At 41.9% G+C, this 19,299-nt stretch overlaps 1 protein-coding gene across 10 annotated transcripts in view; it reads right to left on the reverse strand.

Moving 5' to 3' along the window:
• The window catches only part of Dys (Dystrophin), a 532,460-nt gene that overhangs the window by 332,984 nt on the left and 180,177 nt on the right, over positions 1–19,299 (reverse strand). For all 10 annotated transcript variants that reach the window (XM_075696880.1, XM_075696878.1, XM_075696876.1 and 7 more), the window contains 10 exons: positions 18,337–18,651; positions 17,150–17,278; positions 13,127–13,300; positions 12,176–12,331; positions 10,260–10,409; positions 5,510–5,686; positions 3,949–4,089; positions 2,815–2,973; positions 1,402–1,641; positions 619–921 (listed from right to left, as the gene is read on the reverse strand). In XM_075696880.1, coding sequence (XP_075552995.1) covers positions 619–921; positions 1,402–1,641; positions 2,815–2,973; positions 3,949–4,089; positions 5,510–5,686; positions 10,260–10,409; positions 12,176–12,331; positions 13,127–13,300; positions 17,150–17,278; positions 18,337–18,651 — 1,944 coding nt within the window. The remainder of the gene's footprint in view (positions 1–618; positions 922–1,401; positions 1,642–2,814; positions 2,974–3,948; positions 4,090–5,509; positions 5,687–10,259; positions 10,410–12,175; positions 12,332–13,126; positions 13,301–17,149; positions 17,279–18,336; positions 18,652–19,299) is intronic.

Raw genomic sequence — 19,299 nt, forward strand, 5'->3', positions numbered from 1 at the left:
TCAAACACACAAACACTATGTTCATAGAGCATACCATAAAAGTACCTTGTCAGAACAGTTCCCCCATTGTCACACAACATGACAGATGGACAACTAAAGCCCTTATTAAAGCATATAATCACCAATGAAAGGATGCACAGTGACAAGGAGACAAAAATGATGATGATACTGGCTGTACTTCCAACCAATTTATTTTGGGTGAGAACCCATAAATATAGACATACAGGAACATACCTATCTGCGTAAACCTTGAGCTAAACAAATGAGGCAGCCAGCAGTGATTTTTGCTTTCAGAGTTTATCTGACAATATAACCAGCAAACACTAGTTTTTGCGCATGCATTTTTATAGGTTCACATTCGTGGGTCTGCCTCCTAAATAAGTGGCTGGGAATGCTGTCACTGTCAACACCAATGTTTATTCTGTCAATTTGTTACTGTGAGTGACCTCTTAGCAGGAACAAGTCCCTTTTAATGTACTTATAAAGAATGCTTCGGCAATGGTCTTTTTTTTCTTTGATTAAAAACAATGTCTCGCAATACTGTAAAGCCAGCTAGCTACCATATCATTTGCCGACATCATTCATTGTGCTGTTTTGCTCTGTCATTAAAGCACATACCTTTTGCCGACTCTGGACCGTGCGGGCATGCTCAAGATTTCTCAGCAGCAAGACCATTTGCACCACGGTTGCATCTGTTTGCTGCTGCAGTAGTTTCCAGCGGACCACCAGGTCTTGGTAATGGGAGCGGCGCTGCTCGGCTGCCTTCCGCACTGTGTTCCACTTGGACTCCAACGCCTCTGTCTCTGATCGGAGGCGCTCGAGGGCTGCAGGCACGGGACCCAAGCGTGGCGCGGCCCTATCCACGTCTGTCGACACCTGGTCGACAGCCAGCCCAAGGTGCTCAATCTCTGATGAGAGCTTCTGCAAATGGAAAGACCACACAACCAGTAAACTGCAGAACACACGTCAGAGGCTGCTGAAACTTGCTCATGCAGAAGCTTGGGCAGAAGTCCATTTATACCAGAAAGAACAACGCATGCAAGTGATGAGAAAAGGCAGATTAACAATTCACCACTCAGAATGTATCACTGATGTTAAATCAGAGACGCACAACCTAAAACCTAATGGCATAAGAACAACTGCAGTGAAAAAAATTTGACAGCAATCGTGCTAAAAAAAAAACTTTTTTTTTCCAACCTCGGAAACTAAACATGTGCTCACACACTGCTGCCCACACATGCAATTTTGCTGGTTTTTATGGTCCCACATTTAATTTAAACCTATCTTCAAGAAGGCTGTAGAGATCTACTATAGCCACACTGGCACTTCTTTTCAATGTTTTTGTGTTGCTTTTGCAGGAAACACAAATTATTTAGAGCAAAGAACACATCATAATCTCACCTTAATTGTCTGCTCACTTTCCTCGAGGACATCATTAGTGACAAGTTCGATGCCCTTGTCAAAGTGTGTCTCCAGGGCCTCGACCCTCTTGTTCACCTGGCGCAGCTTAGCCTCAAGCTGTTCAATCGCTGACAAGTCTGCCTCTGATGAAGTTGACGACAGATTGACAGGTGATGCTCTCAGCTCATTCAGGAGGCTTCGCTGAACCTCTATGCACACTGGTTCTATGGTATGTGTGCTCTAAACAAAAAAGAAATTGTACACACTTTTTAAAAATCAGCTACCAACCAGCTGTGCATTGGTGTCAAGGCAGCTCACATTCACAGTGGTACCATAAACATTCCAAGATTTAAGGCCCGTCATATTCTCCTAAGTCTAAAACAACTGACACCTGCTTTTCCAGGTATCAACGAACCACCTAAAATTTTATAAAAAGCTTTCTTATCTGAGATACAAAATTTCATTCCAAGTGGCTTGGTTGACGTGATATGATAGCGTAAGTGGCTTTATGGCTCATGCGCACTTGTAGATGGCTGTCAGAAAAAGCAAACACTCAACAATGAACCCAAGACTGATGTGCCTATGAAAGCAAGAACTTGAGAGAAACAATCCGGCACAAATTGCAAAACACTGAGTGAGAGAGAGACAGGTCACCCAGTTTTCATAAAGGAAAGCCTGAAAAATGCTTGGAGCTTCAATATATGAACAATTAGATAAGTGCAACAAACTGACAAAAAAGTGAAATGCATGACACAAGAGTGCCATCTTTCTAGAAGAATGTCAAAGCTGAACAAATCATAGTACTACATGTACACGCAGGTCTACTGCTAGAGGGAACACATATTAGCAGAACATGAGTGAAGTCCCTTCGGAAGCAAATCTGAAAACCTACAGCTTCGCTGCAGATGATATATGGAAGATTACTCTGGCTCTTTTTCGTGCACCTACATAGTTCATTGACAGCACTTCCATGGGAACCAGTAAACTGCAGCCCCCAAATGTCACCCACTGCCTGCATGTTCCTTTTAACAATGGACCTAACTGTAGATTTATGTATTCACAGGACGGTCCCCTGCTAAAGAAAACACACAGTTTGTATTCTGCCATTAATTATCGCCAATATTTGACATAAAGGCCATCAGACTAATATTTTTTTTTATTTCCTGATTGTGCATCCAACTAATTAAATCAGCCACTTCTTCCTGATAAAGGCAAAGAAATGTACCTGTTAAATTGGCCTTATCACTGGTTAGATGTTTCTTTTTTTTTTAACAGTGACCCATACTGTACAAAACAACACCACATGGTGCCCTTTTTTTTTTCCTCCCTTTTTTTCTAATATTTGGGCACTGTATGCATGCACACTGTCAGCTAGCACAAGGAACAGACAAGAGTAGACAACAGAACAATAACCTTGAGCTTCTCGACCACTGCATTCCACCTCTCGCTCAGGGCACTCAGCTCTGACTCAACAGACTTGCTGTACCTGGGTCCCTGACGCAACAGCTCAAGTGCCTCCTCTTTGAGCATTTGTACCCTCGTGTTTTGTTCAGCCATCTCCATCTGCAAGTTCTGCGAGCAGAAGCAAGGACAACTAATTACACAAAGAAAACATTAAGCAGTTAAATACCAAGCAGTTTAAATGTTACATAGCAATGCTAAAACTGAAGCAAACTTCCCCAGTCTACAGGGAAGTTTGTGAACCAGATGCTACCTCAGCACAATGAGGCCATAAATGCATTTGCTCAAAGTAGTAAATACTGCAAAGCATCAGTATATATGAAATGACAAAAGTACTCAGGCATATCCTTATTAAGTTAGCAGCTCCCATTCTGTAAAAGGGAGCAACATGCACTAAACATTTCTTGTAACAGAAGCATAGCTTTCAACAAGACGCTTAGCCACCAAATGAGTTTGCATATTCAAGTTATTTTCATGCATGGGCATAATGACAAGAGGTTTTGCATGAAATATGAGGGAGGGTGAATGCCAAAAGGTAGTGAAAATGCTGCTGCAGAAACACTGAAATAAATGACACTGAATAAGTGACAATGCTAGCAGCTAGGGCAGTTGACAGTTGCCAAACCAAATACAACTGTTCAAGCCCACCTGTCATATATAATATACATGCATCATTACACATTTCAGAGTAGTTGATGGTGCTTGCCTCTGTTAAAGAAGGTGTTATGCTATTTGCATTGGAGGTACAATATCATTAGACGTGCCAGTCATGCTGCTGAACTGATTACAATGTTCACAAAGTTCCCAATACACCAATGCATCTTGCACGACAGTGATAATAAAATAACAGTGGTAATTCTGTCAATCACCAGCAAAAGCAAAACAATGCATGCATGGCATTATGCATCATGACATTCAAATCAAACACTTATTTAGTATTTTAATTCTTTATGTACCTCGCAACCATAACATAATAATAATAATAATAATAATAATAATAATAATAATAATAATAATAATAATAATAATAATAATAATAATAATAATAAATCAATAAAACTATATAATCAAAGCCAGAATCCTGACCTTGAGCTTTCTTTGCCCAGCAGCTGACTCCTTGTACTCTGTCTTGGCAACGAAGTAAAGCTCAGCACCTTCAAGCCACGTCTTGATGGCCGTCAGGTGGTTGCAGAAGCGGGAGAACATCTTCTCCACATCCTTGGGACCCTACAAGAGCAGGAATTTGTTGCATAGAGAACATTAGCATGGAATCCAGTGCATGGGTGAATTGTGAAGAAAGTAAAGCACGCAGAATTTGTGAGCTTCAGTTTGCGTGATACAGAATCATACAAGCGCAATACTACTGCTATCACAAGAAAGGACAATGGCTGTCTTCTAGAGATCTAAAAGATTAAGAGAATGTTATCACAATTACAATATGACCTTACGGCACAAAAAACTGCAGCGAAAGACTTGAAGAAACGTAGACAGTACACATAATTACAGTACTTGTAAAATGAATGCACATAAGATTTTCAGTCTCTGCTTAGCTTACTTAACCACAAAACAAGAATCTGTGACCAGACTAATTAATACTTCACTAACCATGGTTTTACATACTGCTGCTGCACCCTGTGACATCATATAAAGGAACCAAAGACTCAACATACAAGTTTCTAGGACTTTTCCTGTTCGAAAAAAAGCCCAATCATGAAGCAACACTTTGAAATACATGACATTTCTCTTACACACCAACATGACAGTGTAGGCAGAAAATTTTTTCATATGAAAGTCTGGCCTTCAGTTTGCCAATTAGTAATCTACCTCTATCTACCAAGTGAATGAAAATTTAAATGAATGAAATTGAATGAAGGAAACACTTTGTCAAGGTAAATTAATTTATTGTTCCTCTTTAGTGTCTTTGGTTTAAAGGGTCACCTAAGAAATACTAAATCAGCTTATACTGCAAAAGTACACTTTCAGAACCCTATTTTCATTCATTTCGCAGTAATAATAATATTTGGGGTTTTACGTGCCAAAACCACTTTCTGATTATGAGGCACGCCGTAGTGGAGGACTCCGGAAATTTTGACCACCTGGGGTTCTTTAACGTGCACCTAAATCTAAGCACACGGGTGTTTTCGCATTTCGCCCCCATCGAAATGCGGCCGCCGTGGCCGGGATTCGATCCCGCGACCTCGTGCTCAGCAGCCCAACACCATAGCCACTGAGCAACCACGGCGGGTTCATTTCGCAGTAAGAGGTTGATAACTAGAAGAGAAAAAGAAGGCCAAACATAATTTTTTTTTAATTTAATGCCGAGAACTCAGCAGGGTAGCTACTTCCGTGAGTAATAATGTAGAGAACCAAGCGCCAGTACGTCAGCGTGACAACCTGTCACAGGTTTCAATGTACTATCTCATATTTGGGTTGTAGTGCAGTGAAAGTTCTTGAAACTTGCTAAGTTTCGTCTTTATCTCCTTTAAAATACAATCTTTAGTTCTTTACAGGTAAAATAGTTAACCAGGCACGAGCAGACAGCATTTCCTATGTGCAGTGCCTTCATGCCAATGTTTGCTGAGCAACAATTTTTCGCCAAGTGGTTCCAGCTTAAGACACCGGTGACTCGGCAGAGAAAAGCACTCACCAAGGGCACCTTCTTGCGCAGGCTGTCGTCAATAGCTGCCCACTGCTGCTTGAGGGTACGCACAGTGTTGGCCAGTGAGGGAAGCTTGTGCCCAGGCGCAAGCGCTGTCAATCCCTCACTGAGCTCGACAATGGCAATCATCGAGGGCTTCTTCTGCTCCAGCTCACGCAGCTTGCCCTGTGGAAGCAGTGGTGCAGAGAGACCAGAGTCAGTGGTGGAAGCGGCACTTTTGCAGCAGCTTTCGGAGCAAGAAAAATTGCAGTTTGGAGCAGAAATATATTCATTTTAAAAGTTATTGTGCGCAAACAAACAGGAACGAAGAATAGAAGAAACACAAGGATGAGTGCTTTCTAACAACTGGTTTTATTTTTGAAGAACCTCCTGCTTAAATACCCACAGATCTGCACGATCTAGTCAAACAGAGCACGCCTATAGCGCATATAATACACACAGATCTGCGCGATAAAGCCAAGAGAGCACAACTACAGTACATATACCACTTGTGATAAAAAAAAACAAAGACGTGGACCAAAGCCACCCGGTCAATATAAGAACAGCAAGGTGCATGAAACATCCACTTACGATAAAATGCGTTATAGATGTGATGATAGAAATGAATTTTCTTTATCCAACAATGAAACCGATGGATGGCTGATGCATTTTTCTTTTTGTTTTTCAATCCGGTGTGCTTCCACAATTTCCCTCGCGGTTTGATTCCTATTCCTATACAAAATGTTGGTGCTACTAAGACAGGGGGAGCAATCATGTTCTTGGCAATGCATTGCCAAATGCGTGCTAGGGCGACCTTTCAGACTGGACAAGTGTTCCCTTAACCTCGTGTTAATGCATCTTGCAGTCTGCCCTACGTACACATGACCACACGTCATAGGGATCTGATAAACAATGTTCATCGCGCAATCAACAAATTGGTTCTTGCGTGGATGTTTAAGGCTACATTCTTTCTTTGCATCATCCTTTCTTTCGAACTTATTTTTAACCTTAGAGCACACACTACCTATTTTGTTTTTCGCTGAAAATACCACTTTTACTGCGTAACTACCAGCCACCTTTTTAAGTCTGTGTGAAAGGCCGTGCACATACGGAATCACTGAAATCTTGGAAGCTACATCCTTCTGCCTTTGATTCTTTTTGCATTGTCCTTTATCCTCGTCCTTGTGTTTCTTCTATTCTTCGTCCCTGTTTGTTTGCGCACAATAACTTTTAAAATGAATTTGTTCCAACTAGGCCGACTCGCAGTCTTGCTTCAGAAATATATGCTTTCGGAGCAGAAAAATTTGCTGTTTGGAGCACGAAAAGAATGCTTTGGAGCAGTAACTTATTGCTCTGGTGCAAAGAGGAAGCTCTGTATAAGTTAGTACTTTTTGAAATATTGCATTCAATATGCACTATACTAAGATGCAAGTATTTTTCTTCAACTTGCTGTTCCATTTTATTGTTGTTATATAAGAAGATCAAGATAAGCACAAGCTTGATCTTAATTCACAGTTAATTCTGCATTCCAATAAAGAATTTAGTAAACATTTTTTTTTTTTTTCATCTTAAGGAATTGAGCTACGTGCAGCATAGATAGCCTATCACTCGTTCACGTCCGCAGGCAGCCCGTCAGAGCTACAAATTGCAGTGTGCATGTCATCAACACGCCTATACACATTAATGAATTTTCGCACACAAAATAAAATGTACAGTTGGTACAGAGTTGGAGTGATCAGACGGCCGTGGCCAACAGCTAAAATTCGCGGGCCTATACACAACCGGCATCACCGTAGAGCCGATATCTCACCGGTCCCATATTGCCCAGCCCAGACGATTGCTTCTATCGCCACTCACGACAACACGGAAATCTGCTACAGTTTGTTTTTCACATGAAATAGTACTTAACAGAACATTAGATCAGATATGCAAGTTTTTCGTAAAGCAGTGCCTAGTACTAAACCACTGGCGTGATCACCAGCAATGATCTGATGGCATTTCGTGTCACAGACAGAAAGCAAACAGCGATCAACGAGGCAGCTCAGATGGCTTGCAAGCACTACGCTTTGTTTGCTATTCGCCCCAACAAAACCAAGAAAGTCAGTTTATTTAAGTCCAAGTTAATCGTGTTGTGAAAAATAAGCACGCTACGACGAGCTGCGGCCAGATTTCAGGCGCCGGCAGTCATCATTATTGCGGCAGTCAGTGAGATAGGCTTACCATTTCATTCAGCCATATTTCGATGGGGGCAAAATGCAAGAATGTGTATTGGGTTCACGTCAAAGGAGCCTAGGTAACCAAAACTAATAGGGAGTTCTACACTATCGCATGCCTCATAATCAAATCACAGCTTTGGCACCTCCCCCCCACCCAGAAAGAAAAGATATAGCACAAGCGAGGGCGGCAAATATAGTCAGAACCTACACCATCGCACTATAGGGCCTAGCATACAGAATACATGGACAGTGCCTACTGTTGGCAAACATGGTTAGGTCTATACACTGTGGCTGTGATGGAAAGCGTACGAGGGTGAGTCGCGAAGAAGGGTGGCTATGTGTAGCGCCTTCTCGCGCGCACAATATATGTGTTCCCAATTAGGAGCAGGTGCAGATTGGCGCAGGCCTGGTGTAATACCTGCCATCATAGAGTTTCTCACTATATTACCTAGAGGGAAATCTGGCACTGCTGCACTGTGGTATGCATGGGAATGCCGGTATATTGTGACTTCGGATTGGCATCGTTCTCGGAGAGACAGGACACCTTGAAGACGTGCCTGGAAAGCGCCGTTCCATCTGTCACAATCATTCATTTTCTACTAAAACAGCACATAAATAGTTTGTTTAGCTTTATTATTACACAAAAACATGTTTTGTTTAACTATGAGAACTTGTTATTACATGTACAATCATATAAAACGTAAAAAGTATCAGCGGGCCGCTAAAGTTGGAGGACAGACGACGAGATTCGCGCTCGGTTTGAGACAGTTTGTCGTCTGTTCTTGCTTTTCTTCACTTGGTCATGCACTGTAGGTGAGTAAAGATGTAATATGCATGAATGGAAACAATTTATGAAGATTTTACTTAGAGAACGCGTTATTTGTGTAGGCATATCCACGTTTTAGACGAAGACTCTTACAACACCAGCCAACACGAGCCTCACAGACACACATACCATCATTCCCATGACGCCCCCCCCCCACGGTGCCCCTTAAGAAACTCTCACAGATGGTGGCACCAGATTTCCCTCTAGGTGTTATAGTGAGAAACTCTATGCCTGCCATAAACGAACATTTTGCACTGCCTGTCGCAGGATTTCTTTCACGGTGCAGTTTGGCACAGCTAGCACAGCACTTCCGTCACTGCAGACTGCAACATTATGAAAGGCCCGTTAGCTCTTTGGGGGCAGTCATCTGTAATTTTCCAATGCCTGCCCAATAATGCCAAAACCAAGAATCACTTGTCACTAACAGCGTGCCACTTTCCCAATAGTTATTCCCAAGTTATGGGGTATGTTTAGGATGGCATAAACTTTCTTTCATCGCATGGCACGGTCAGCTACATCCATTCATCCTACTCATATAATAAGTGTATCATCTTTACGAGCAAAACTTGATCTACAGCCCCTTGCACACCACCGCACTATAGCCAGCCTTTACCTTTTTCATAAACTCTTCTACAGTTACCTAAATCAGAGCCATATATCACACCACCCGCACACATATCACTATGAACTGGGCACCCACTACAAGTCTTACAGACATTGCTCCCATACAAATACTTTTTCTTCGCCTTTTCTTTTCCTTCACAGCATTGGATTCCCCACCATGTCGCTGCAATCACTTACCCAGCATCATTCTTCAAAAATGTGTTTTGTGGCTAAAAAGTAATCTGTTCTTTCACATATCATTTGTACTGGTTTTTTTTTTTTCTGTTTTTATGTACTTGTGAAAGGTAGCTTTTATGTCGAGCTTTTCTAAATACCTGTGTTTCTGTTGTGTATGTTATCAACTGTACCCACCCCTTATGCAATACCCCTAGCAAAGCTGTCCCTAAGCAAATAAAACTGAACTGTACTGAGGTAAAGGAGCGGTGTCTAAAGTGGCAGCAACGATAGGTATAAAATACCTAGGAGCACAGTGTCTCTGCGATATACTGCTGGCTCCCATGCAGTGAGGAGCGATTGGGCAGACGCTGTAAAAGTAGTGGAGGCCAAGCCTGGGGACAGAAGTAGTGCCCCAAAGATAAGCACAAGACAGACATGGACAAGTCCTTCCACAGGCATTGGACAGGCTGTAATGGCAACCAGATGTGAGCCACATGGCCTGTTTCATATGCAACAGTAAGAAAAAAAAAAGTAAGAAAAGCCATGTGTGGTTGAACTCAAGAAGCCTAGTATTAGAGTTTTCGATAACTAGGGATATACGCAGTAATTTCTGCCTACGCTACATTTGTTTGTTTAATAAAGCACCTGTCCACAATGTTTTAAAAAACATTAACGACTACTGATGACTGAAAATGTGTTGCATTTGCATTACTGAAATTTTTTCAATAACAAAAAGCAAACTTAAACATGTTTTTTTCCCTCCAGCTACTTCTGCAAGTATTGGAAGATTAAATATTTATGACTGACCTATTTTGAATGATAAGCAATGGTTGTTCTTATATAGAGTGTACACTCTTTATTTGCTTGCAAGCCATATGTGCACATTGGTCATAAGGAAATTCCACTTGCTCAAACATTACATGTTTCTTCCACTTACTTCTGCAAACTTGAGCTCATCATCAGCTTCGTGAGGCTTCTCAATTTCTTCCATTGTTGCAGCCATCCAGTTGTGAAGGGCGATCATCTCCTTCTGGAGGCACCGAGCTAGGCGCAGAGCTTGCTCCAGAACACTCTTGCTCTCCGTCACCTGATTGAACACATAAAGCTACATTTTAATCAGCACTATAACAAAACTGCAAATCAAAGTGGAAAGCTTACAATGATCATAAGTAGTAATGAGCAATATACTTATAGGACAAAGTATGTGCATTTAATATGATAAGAGTAAATGTCAAACCACAGGCAAAGTCATTCCTTATCCCCCCCCCCCTTTTTTTTTCCAGTACCCTTTATACAAGGTGAAAGTGCAGTAGTACCGAGAGGCCTTCAAACTACACTGCAATAACAATATGTCTTTTGATAAAGCATTCAGTCTTTTACAGACATAAACCTGTAAATGCTACCACCACAATATGTTCACAGAACGGTACTTATCTCAATCAAAGGCAGACAAAATTAACAATACAAAAAAATCACAGACAGTAGAAATAATGCCTATAAAGCTACTCTCATTTAGAATAAATATTCGTGTTACAGCTTACTTTATATAAAATGACAGATGGGGGCTTGCTAAACAAAAGCAACATTTCAGCAGCAAGGCCTCATAATCGAATGTTGTGGATTCATTTGCTCACCAGGGGTTATTTAACGTGCATCCAAATTTAAGTACACAACCATTTTTGCATCCTAACTTCATCACAATGCAGTTAATGTGGCCAAGAATGGAACCCATGAACCCATGATCCTTGCTAACCAGCAGACAAGGATTGACTGGCAGGCTAGTTGGTTCTTAATCACACACACAAAAAAGGTGCTTCTTCAAGACAGGACACAAGGAAAGAACCACCATTTGTGGAAAATTGTAAAGCCACCAGCATGCTTATGTCATCTGTGGAGGCATGCTTTTGTCTCAATTCTTGTGGTCTTTGCTTGGAGACATTTGCAATTCTCCATAGAATTGCAATTCTCCATACATTTGACCAGCCATGGTGCCTCACTGGCTATGGAATTCTGCTGCTTATGAGAGAAAAAAAAAACAGTGCTTCTTCAAGACAGGACACAAGGGAAGAACCACACAAACACTGTGCTGACTAGTAACTGCATGTTTATTATCTTGCTGAGCCTTTTATACAAAGAACTGGGGCAGCGTCAACAAGACCATGAAAACACACAAGGGAAAAAGGAAAAAAGAAAGGAACGAAAATTTGCGCCCAGCACATTTTTGTTAAAATGCAGTAGCAAGAAAATAAATCCCTTTCTTGGACAGCTTTAGAGATGGGAAGAAATCTGTCCAAGAAAGAAATTTATTTTCTTGCTACTGCATTGTAACAAGAATGTGTTGGGTGCAAAGTTTTTTTTCCTTTTTTCCCTTCGTCCCTTGCATGTTTTCTTTTCACAGCCTTACCAGTACTGCCTTAGTTCTTTGTATAAAAGGCTCAACAAAATAATGAACAGGCAATTGTTAGCACAGTGTGTGTGTGGTTCTTCCCTTGTGTCCTGTGTTGAAGAAGCACTGTTTCTTTTCCTACGATAAGCAGCAGAATTCCATAGCCAGTGAGGCACCATGGCTGGTCAAATGTATGCACCCATTCTATGGAGGGTTGCAAATGTCTCCAAGCAAAGACCACAAGAATTAAGACAAAAGCATGCATCCACAGATGACATAAGCATGTTGGTGCCTCTACGATTTTCCACAATTCTCCTTTACAGTGTCACAACACAAAGAACATCTGCTCGTAAATAAAGGCCTGCCTCAGACAATGTTGTGATACAACAACTACATGCTTGAACAAAGACAGCAGCGGCCATAGCCACAGTGAGACACGAGATGAAGCAAGAAAGACGACGCATCACCTTTGCGCCTAGCTGGTTGTAGTGACTCTTGATGCCATCCAGCTTCTGGTTGAGATTGCGCGGCCTGTCCGCTTCACCACTCTCAGCCAGCTGCCGGCCCTGGCGAATCACTTGCTCCACTTCACTCTTGACTTCACTTAAGGTCTTGTAGAAATGCTGCAGACGAGAAGTACTTATATATGAAGGCAGAAATAGCCATAACGCTATACATGACTGAGACTACTGGTATCCCAAGAATGTACACTCTCCCACATCTTACATTTAAATTCTTCACAATCTTTTGCTGTGTCTGTCGCATAAGGATTGTACAAGCGATAAATGATAAAAGCCACCATTTGCCATTCTCATAAGAGAGCAAAATGGTAAAATAAAGGAATACAAATAAAAGGGACAGCACATAAGAAGGACAGCATCATGTGTGACTGGCTAAGCATTGCAGTCAATAAACTGTTGCACCAGGTCTGCCCCATGTTATCCTAAATTATTCAAGAAAGCAAATGCTTGACAACATAAAAACTGCGTCTTCAATGCTCCCTCACAGGCTTTCTAAAATGATAAATATTTTTTACTCTTGCTTTTGCAATTTAACTAAAATTAAATTGAGTCAAAACATGCAACGCCACAGTGATAGGACACTTAGCTGCCTTTTCTCCTGAAGTGTATGTGTGTGTGTATCTGCACGCATGTGTGCATGCATACGTGCGTATGTATGTGCATGCATGTGTGCGTGCATACTTGCGTGTGTGTGCATGTGTGTACGTGTGTGTACGTGTGTGTGCATGTGTGTACGTGTGTGTACGTGTGTGTGCATGTGTGTGTGTGTGTGCTGCATGCATGTTTTGCGCTGTTGTTATTTTTTTTGGGGGGGGGAGGAGGTTAGTACAGGTTGACTAGTAATTCGAGTTCTGTGACATAAAATTATTTTCCAATGGAGTAAGAAGTCAGAAATACCATGCACTGCACAAGTTGGTCCTGAATCTTGTCGGGGCTCTCAGAGTTTAGGTCAAGTTGCTTCATCCCTTGCTCCACTTCTGTTAGCAACTTGCTGATTCTTCCCAACTTGGGCTCAAGGTCATTGGGGCACTGAAACCTTTTCAGTTTTGCTGATATGTCCTCAAATTTCATCTGTGTTTGGCACAAAGATGGACAAAATAAGCAATAATAATCTCTTGTCTTCAACCATAATGAAAGCATTAGCAAAGGACAGAAAGCTAAAATTACTGAATTTACCCAGCACCAATGCCCTTGTTTTGTTGTAGTTTGCACAAAAATAGAGCTAGTGACAGCACATGCATCATAATCAATGTAAAACTGAAGGCATTCAGGCAACAGGTCAGCACAACAAGGCAGCTATCTTGCCAAGTTAAATACAAACAATTACAGTAAGCAAACAAAAGGTAATTTGCTGCTATACATTGTTACAATAAACATATGCCAAAGCACAACCTGCTGAAAGTGTGGAGACTTGATGTAACCATATACACACTGTTATTGTGTATACATTTGCACATAAACATGCTTATACTATACACTGTTATGATCACACATACAATTTACTACAACCTTTATATTCAAAAGGGTTGTATGCGAGTCGCATCTAGACACCAACATGACTTTCCATTACCTTCTTTCTTTGCTAACAAATGTGCATTTGACATGGTCAAGGATCAACATTCTGTGCATAAATTCAATGTCATTCAGCAGCTTTTTACCTCATTCTGCAACCGCACTTGCACCGTCACAATGCCTGCTTCACTCCATGTAATCACAGTCTTGTGTACATACAGTCGAACCTTGTTATTAAAAAGTCGAATTCAACATAAAAATACCTTTGTTATATCCTATATTTGTTATAACCATATAACTGTTACACACAGATATCGACAAGAAATATTTTAGATTTACTGTGTTATATCTGTAAGGAAGAACAATAAGCACTTCAGCAGCATCAGCAGTGCCTCGCAACAGCTAATGGAGCTCCATATTAGACATTGGTTTCAGTCAAGCCTGAGACATCTTCAAGCTGCTATAAACCCCATTTCATACCCAATAATTTGCTATATTCGTGTTCGTTATACCGACATGCAATTGTATCTTGCACACATGAGTAGTTCCAAAAGCAGCTACGTGTACACACACGTTAGAGTATGCCGAAGACAGACATGTGCGGATGTGCACAACGGCCGTGGCAACAACCAAAGTGAGGACTGGAATATGCAGGCGCCAAGTCATAACATTGACATCAAATTCTGCTGTTCTGATCAGTGATACTTTTAACGGAGGAAAGTACACATAAAGTGACAAGTTGTCCAAGATAGGTTAAACAAGTACACAAACCAGAATGAAATTCTCGACATAACAAAGTATTTAACTTTTCACAACCTTTTGTCCTTAAACACCATGTATTTAGAACCTCAGTATACTGAATTGTGTTTGTATGTGATTTCAATATAATGAAATTTCGCTTCAGCCCCAAAGGAATGCCAAGACAATAAATGGAAATTTATGCGGACGTAGATGGCCAAATGATTGAATCATAAGCGGCTGCTTGCAAATGCACCGCTCAAATCATGAGCGGTGTGACAGGAGTGACTGCCGAATAGAGCCGCATCATGTTCCATAAAGTCCAAGTGCGATAAGATCCTATCGCACTCCGTGTACTTTGTGCTTCAGGTGCAAGTGAAAGTGTGTGAGAGTGAGACAAGAAAGATGGTGGCTTCACAAATGCCACCTTCCCGCAGCACAAGCAAAGGGAAAGAGGGAGAGGGGAGCTCGCTCGCGGTAACGCAATCAAGAGCGCGCAAAATGGTGGGGGGAGGGGGAACAGTGTGTGGGGTAAGTTGGGGTGTGTGTCGATCTCTGGCATGCGTCTCGGCCGTGGCTGCACATGGTTGTAAGCATGGCTGAGTGCATACAAACCACGTACCCTCCTTTAGAGGTAATTTGTTGCATCTGCAAAGAGTGGGCGTGCCGAGACTGCATGGCAGCGTGAAAGCTGTCTTCCCACGCGTTTAGTATTGAAGGTTGTGTAATCTCAAGTTTCGGTGACCCGTTGGAGCAAGAGGCAGACGAAGCATTTGCTCCCCGCTGCCGGCACTTTTCATGAGAGCGGCGTCCCAGTGCTGGCGACGCTATCAGCTGTGGGGGTGGAGTGCACGCGAAAGCCCGGTTGGCTTCACTTAATTCATACCGCCGATGTGAAGATATCGTTGACGTGGCATGAAAACATATCGTTCGTCACCAACTCCCAAAGAAATCAAAATGAATTGTTTTCTCAATGAAATTTGCTTTTTTCGATTGCCTGACAATTCTGAAAATTCTACGGTCTTTTTCCGTGCAAAAAAAGATCGATCGGCTACTGTACTTATTTTCATAAAAGGCAAAATTTCAATACAATGAAATTTCGATATAACGAAGCAAATTGCTGATTTTACCTACAATCAAACCCACTTATAACAATATTCAAGTGCCACGAAAATTCCATTGTTATAACCGAGTTGCACAAAAAAAATCAAAATGGGGGAGAGCGCTGTCCTGAGAAAACTAATGGCGGGGAGGCCAGTTTCCCTGCCCATCACCTTCTTCCATCCGGCTTCTGATTGTGTTGACTTGTTTAACTGTTTAACTCTGCTTTCTGAATGCTCCGATCATGTGTTGTCAACAAGCCGCGGCTGTCAGCGTTCAAGAATGGCACTGCTATAACAGCTGCAAGAGGGGTCACGGGCAGCAAGTGACATACGAGCTCCACTGAGGCATCACTTTGGAGGCTCTAAAAGGCACCTTTTAAAGAAATGCAGGAAGGTTGCCACGGCAGCATCTTGGCTTGAGAAATCCAGAAGAAACACTGGGACATGATCACCACAAGCATCTTGCCGAGAAAACCGCATGTTCGTCAGCCTTGCTTGCTTTACACGAAGCTTACCGCCATCCTTCTCCAAGGCATCCAGGTGATCGACGGAAGGTCCCTCGCAAAAACAAGCCCATGAGGGACTGAATCATCTACAGGACCTCCCACGGGGACAATGCTGAGGCAGCCTGCCCTACCGCATCTGCGCTGCCTTCGTAGCCATCACTGTCGCTATCTGATGCAAACACATTAGCCATGATTGCATCAGTGGTTAGCAGCACTTCGTTTCCAAATCCATAGTAGTGCACTTTCTTTTCATAGGCAACGTCGCGCATTGCTGATGATCAGCGGGCAGATCAGCCATCTTCCGTTTCGGCGGCGAATCAAATGAGGCTGAGAAACAATGCAGCCAGGAACAACTTCGATGCAGCGAACAAAGACAAGCTCGAGCGACTTAATCCGTTGGCAGAATTGCTCATAATGAGGGCCATAGAATAAAGAACCAACTGTGAAGGCCCAGTGAGCAATCTGGGAGCAGTGCCAGCAGTGTTGTCAGCGCAGTTGGTGTGGTGCATTCATGTTTCGGAGGGTGGCGTGGCTCAGAGCTATGGGTGCAGCCGATTTGTGTTCGGAGGGGTGGAAAGGCAATGGGAGAGATGCACGCAAGACTTGCATGCGTCTCTCATGGAGAGAAGCGCGCGGCGGCAGTTGGGGCAGCGGGCGATAGTGCAGAGGCGCGCATTTCTCTTTTTCTTTTTTCTTTTCAAGGATTTCGCACTCTATTAACTTTCCGCATGGACACCCAGCAGCCAGACTTCATCATTATAACTGATAATGCGACATGGGGACATCGTAGTGAGCGGGTTATTTCCCTTTAGAAAGCGTACAAAAGTTGATGGTGCAGCAGCTTTTTATTGTTTTAATCAATATATTGTTAAAACCGGTATCGTTATAAGTGGCTTCGACTGTACTTCGTTATATTGAGGTTTAACTGTATGTATATAGTATTCCTTACAAAGACTGCAAGAACCCGCGATTCTGAAATAATCAAAAACATGTTTGAGTTATTAGAATTATCATTGTTCTCATCCATCTCAATGTTACAGTAGCATAATAATGTTGCTTACCTTCATGAGCTGCAGCTGTTCATCTAGGCGTAATGCAGCTTCCACCCTATTTTGTGCATGATACGCATCCACCTGCTCACTTAGGCTTTGCAGCTGCTCCTCTTTTTCAAGGAATTCTTGCTTGAATTGCTGCACAAGAAAATAAAGCACTAGGTTACAATTACAGTATAATATGTTATTGGTGCACACAATTATCCAACTACATAGAAAATGAATAGCTTTGCCTTGAGCTTGAAAGCAATCAACCATGAAGCGCTGCACTAATGCCTCATGCATTCATCTTATCCTCTTCTAACAAACAGGGACTACACCCCTCTCTTGACTACTAGAGCCAAGAATTTTTTTTTTTTTTTCACTTTACACTGAGGTTGCACAAATAGGTGTAATGACAATCTGTACCTGTTCTATATTTGTCCACCAGTATTGCCAGGCATGTACGGATAGTTGATTGGGAGTTCAAAGCGATTTCGAAGGGGATAATAATTTGGGCCAAATATTTTCAAACTGAATATTTATTAGCTGTTGATTGAATAGTTTGCTACTGTACACTGCTCATGACTAAGAGAGCAAAGACAGTCCCTCATCAAAGATCGAAGGTTCTCACACACTCTATCTGCCCAAAAATAGCACCGCATTCTTTTCTAGAAAATTTCCAGCTTGACGAATCACCGCAGATTATAATTTAGAACCATCCTCCAAAGACTATAACATAAAATATACTTTATGTGAATGAGGCATCAAAACTTCCTAAATTAATTTAAATTTAATGTCTTCAATTTTAAAACCACGATCTGAATACGAGGCGTGCCGCAGGGGAGGGAGTTCGAATTAGTTTTGACCACCCGGGGTTCTTTAACATGCATCTGAACCTAATCACACATGCGTGTTTGTATTTGGCCCCATCGAAATGCAGTCGCTGTCGCCAGGATCGGACTTATGACTTTGGCCTCAGCAGTACAACACCACAGCCATTAAGCTACTGCAGCGGGTATCAAAAGTTCCGGTCTCATTACATTTGAGGTCACGTATTCCTGCAAATGCAGCAACCATTCTCAAATTTAAAAGAGACAACAGATACCAAGTCAGCATGAGACAAAGTAAAGGGACAACCACTGTGGTAGTTGTGGTTATACATTTTCTGTCTGTAATTAGTGTGATCCACATGTGGAAAGCGCAGCAGTACTCACGGCCAATTCGTCAGGCACGTCTTGGGCGCTGATGTCATTGTCCAGCCTGTTCTGCAGCGCATTGTCCATGTGATTCATCCAGCTCTGGACGCTCAGGATCTGCCGCTCACACTTCTGGTACTGCACAATGCTGTTCTCAAGAACTTGCTGCCGTTCGCTGCCCTGCCGAGTTAGCTCTTCCCAACGCTTCACGACAGACTCTGCTTCATGCTGGACTAGCCCGACTAGCACCTCTTTCTCCACAAGCTCCTCAGAGAGCTGCTGTATCTTGGGGATCCGGTCATCTGGGTGGTTGCGCAGAAAGTTCTCCAAATCCTGAAATTCAAAGAGAGTGCTAAAGTAACTCAAGCCGATAGGGTCACCAAACAATTAAATACCAAGATGCAATCCAAAGCACATACACAGAGTGAAGTCACGATTATTAATCAATGACTAAAGCCAGTCATAAATTTTATTAAGGCAAGGAAACACAAGGATTACTAATAAATTTTCTTTTTTTACTTTTTACATCTCTGATTATAGCACAGGGTATTTTCTGGAGTTAGGAATAACTGCGCAAAAATATTACCCAATAGAAAAATATATCTTCCCTTGTCTATTAACCAGAAAATTTCTGACAATATAGGTATCTTATCATACTTATCTTAGGTGTTATAATCAAAGCGGTAATCTCTCTCTCTCTCTCTCTAAATATACCATGTGTTCCAGATAACTTGGACCAAGATATTTTAAATAAACAAGAGCTCTAGTGAAATCATACTGACAGCATAGTAGCCGTAGTCATGTGTACTTACAACCAGTACTTTATTATCACGAATTATTAATCAATTAATTGATTTTAATTAGTGACCCTTTTAATTATTACTTGAATCACAAACATGTCAAATACAAAGTTGTAGGGCACCTCAAATAACCTCCGAATCAAGCATTTGTTTCATGCTCAGGTTTACCTGGTTGGTTTTT

Source organism: Dermacentor variabilis, chromosome 6 (genome assembly GCF_050947875.1).
Source record: "Dermacentor variabilis isolate Ectoservices chromosome 6, ASM5094787v1, whole genome shotgun sequence".
Lineage (NCBI taxonomy): Eukaryota > Metazoa > Arthropoda > Arachnida > Ixodida > Ixodidae > Dermacentor > Dermacentor variabilis.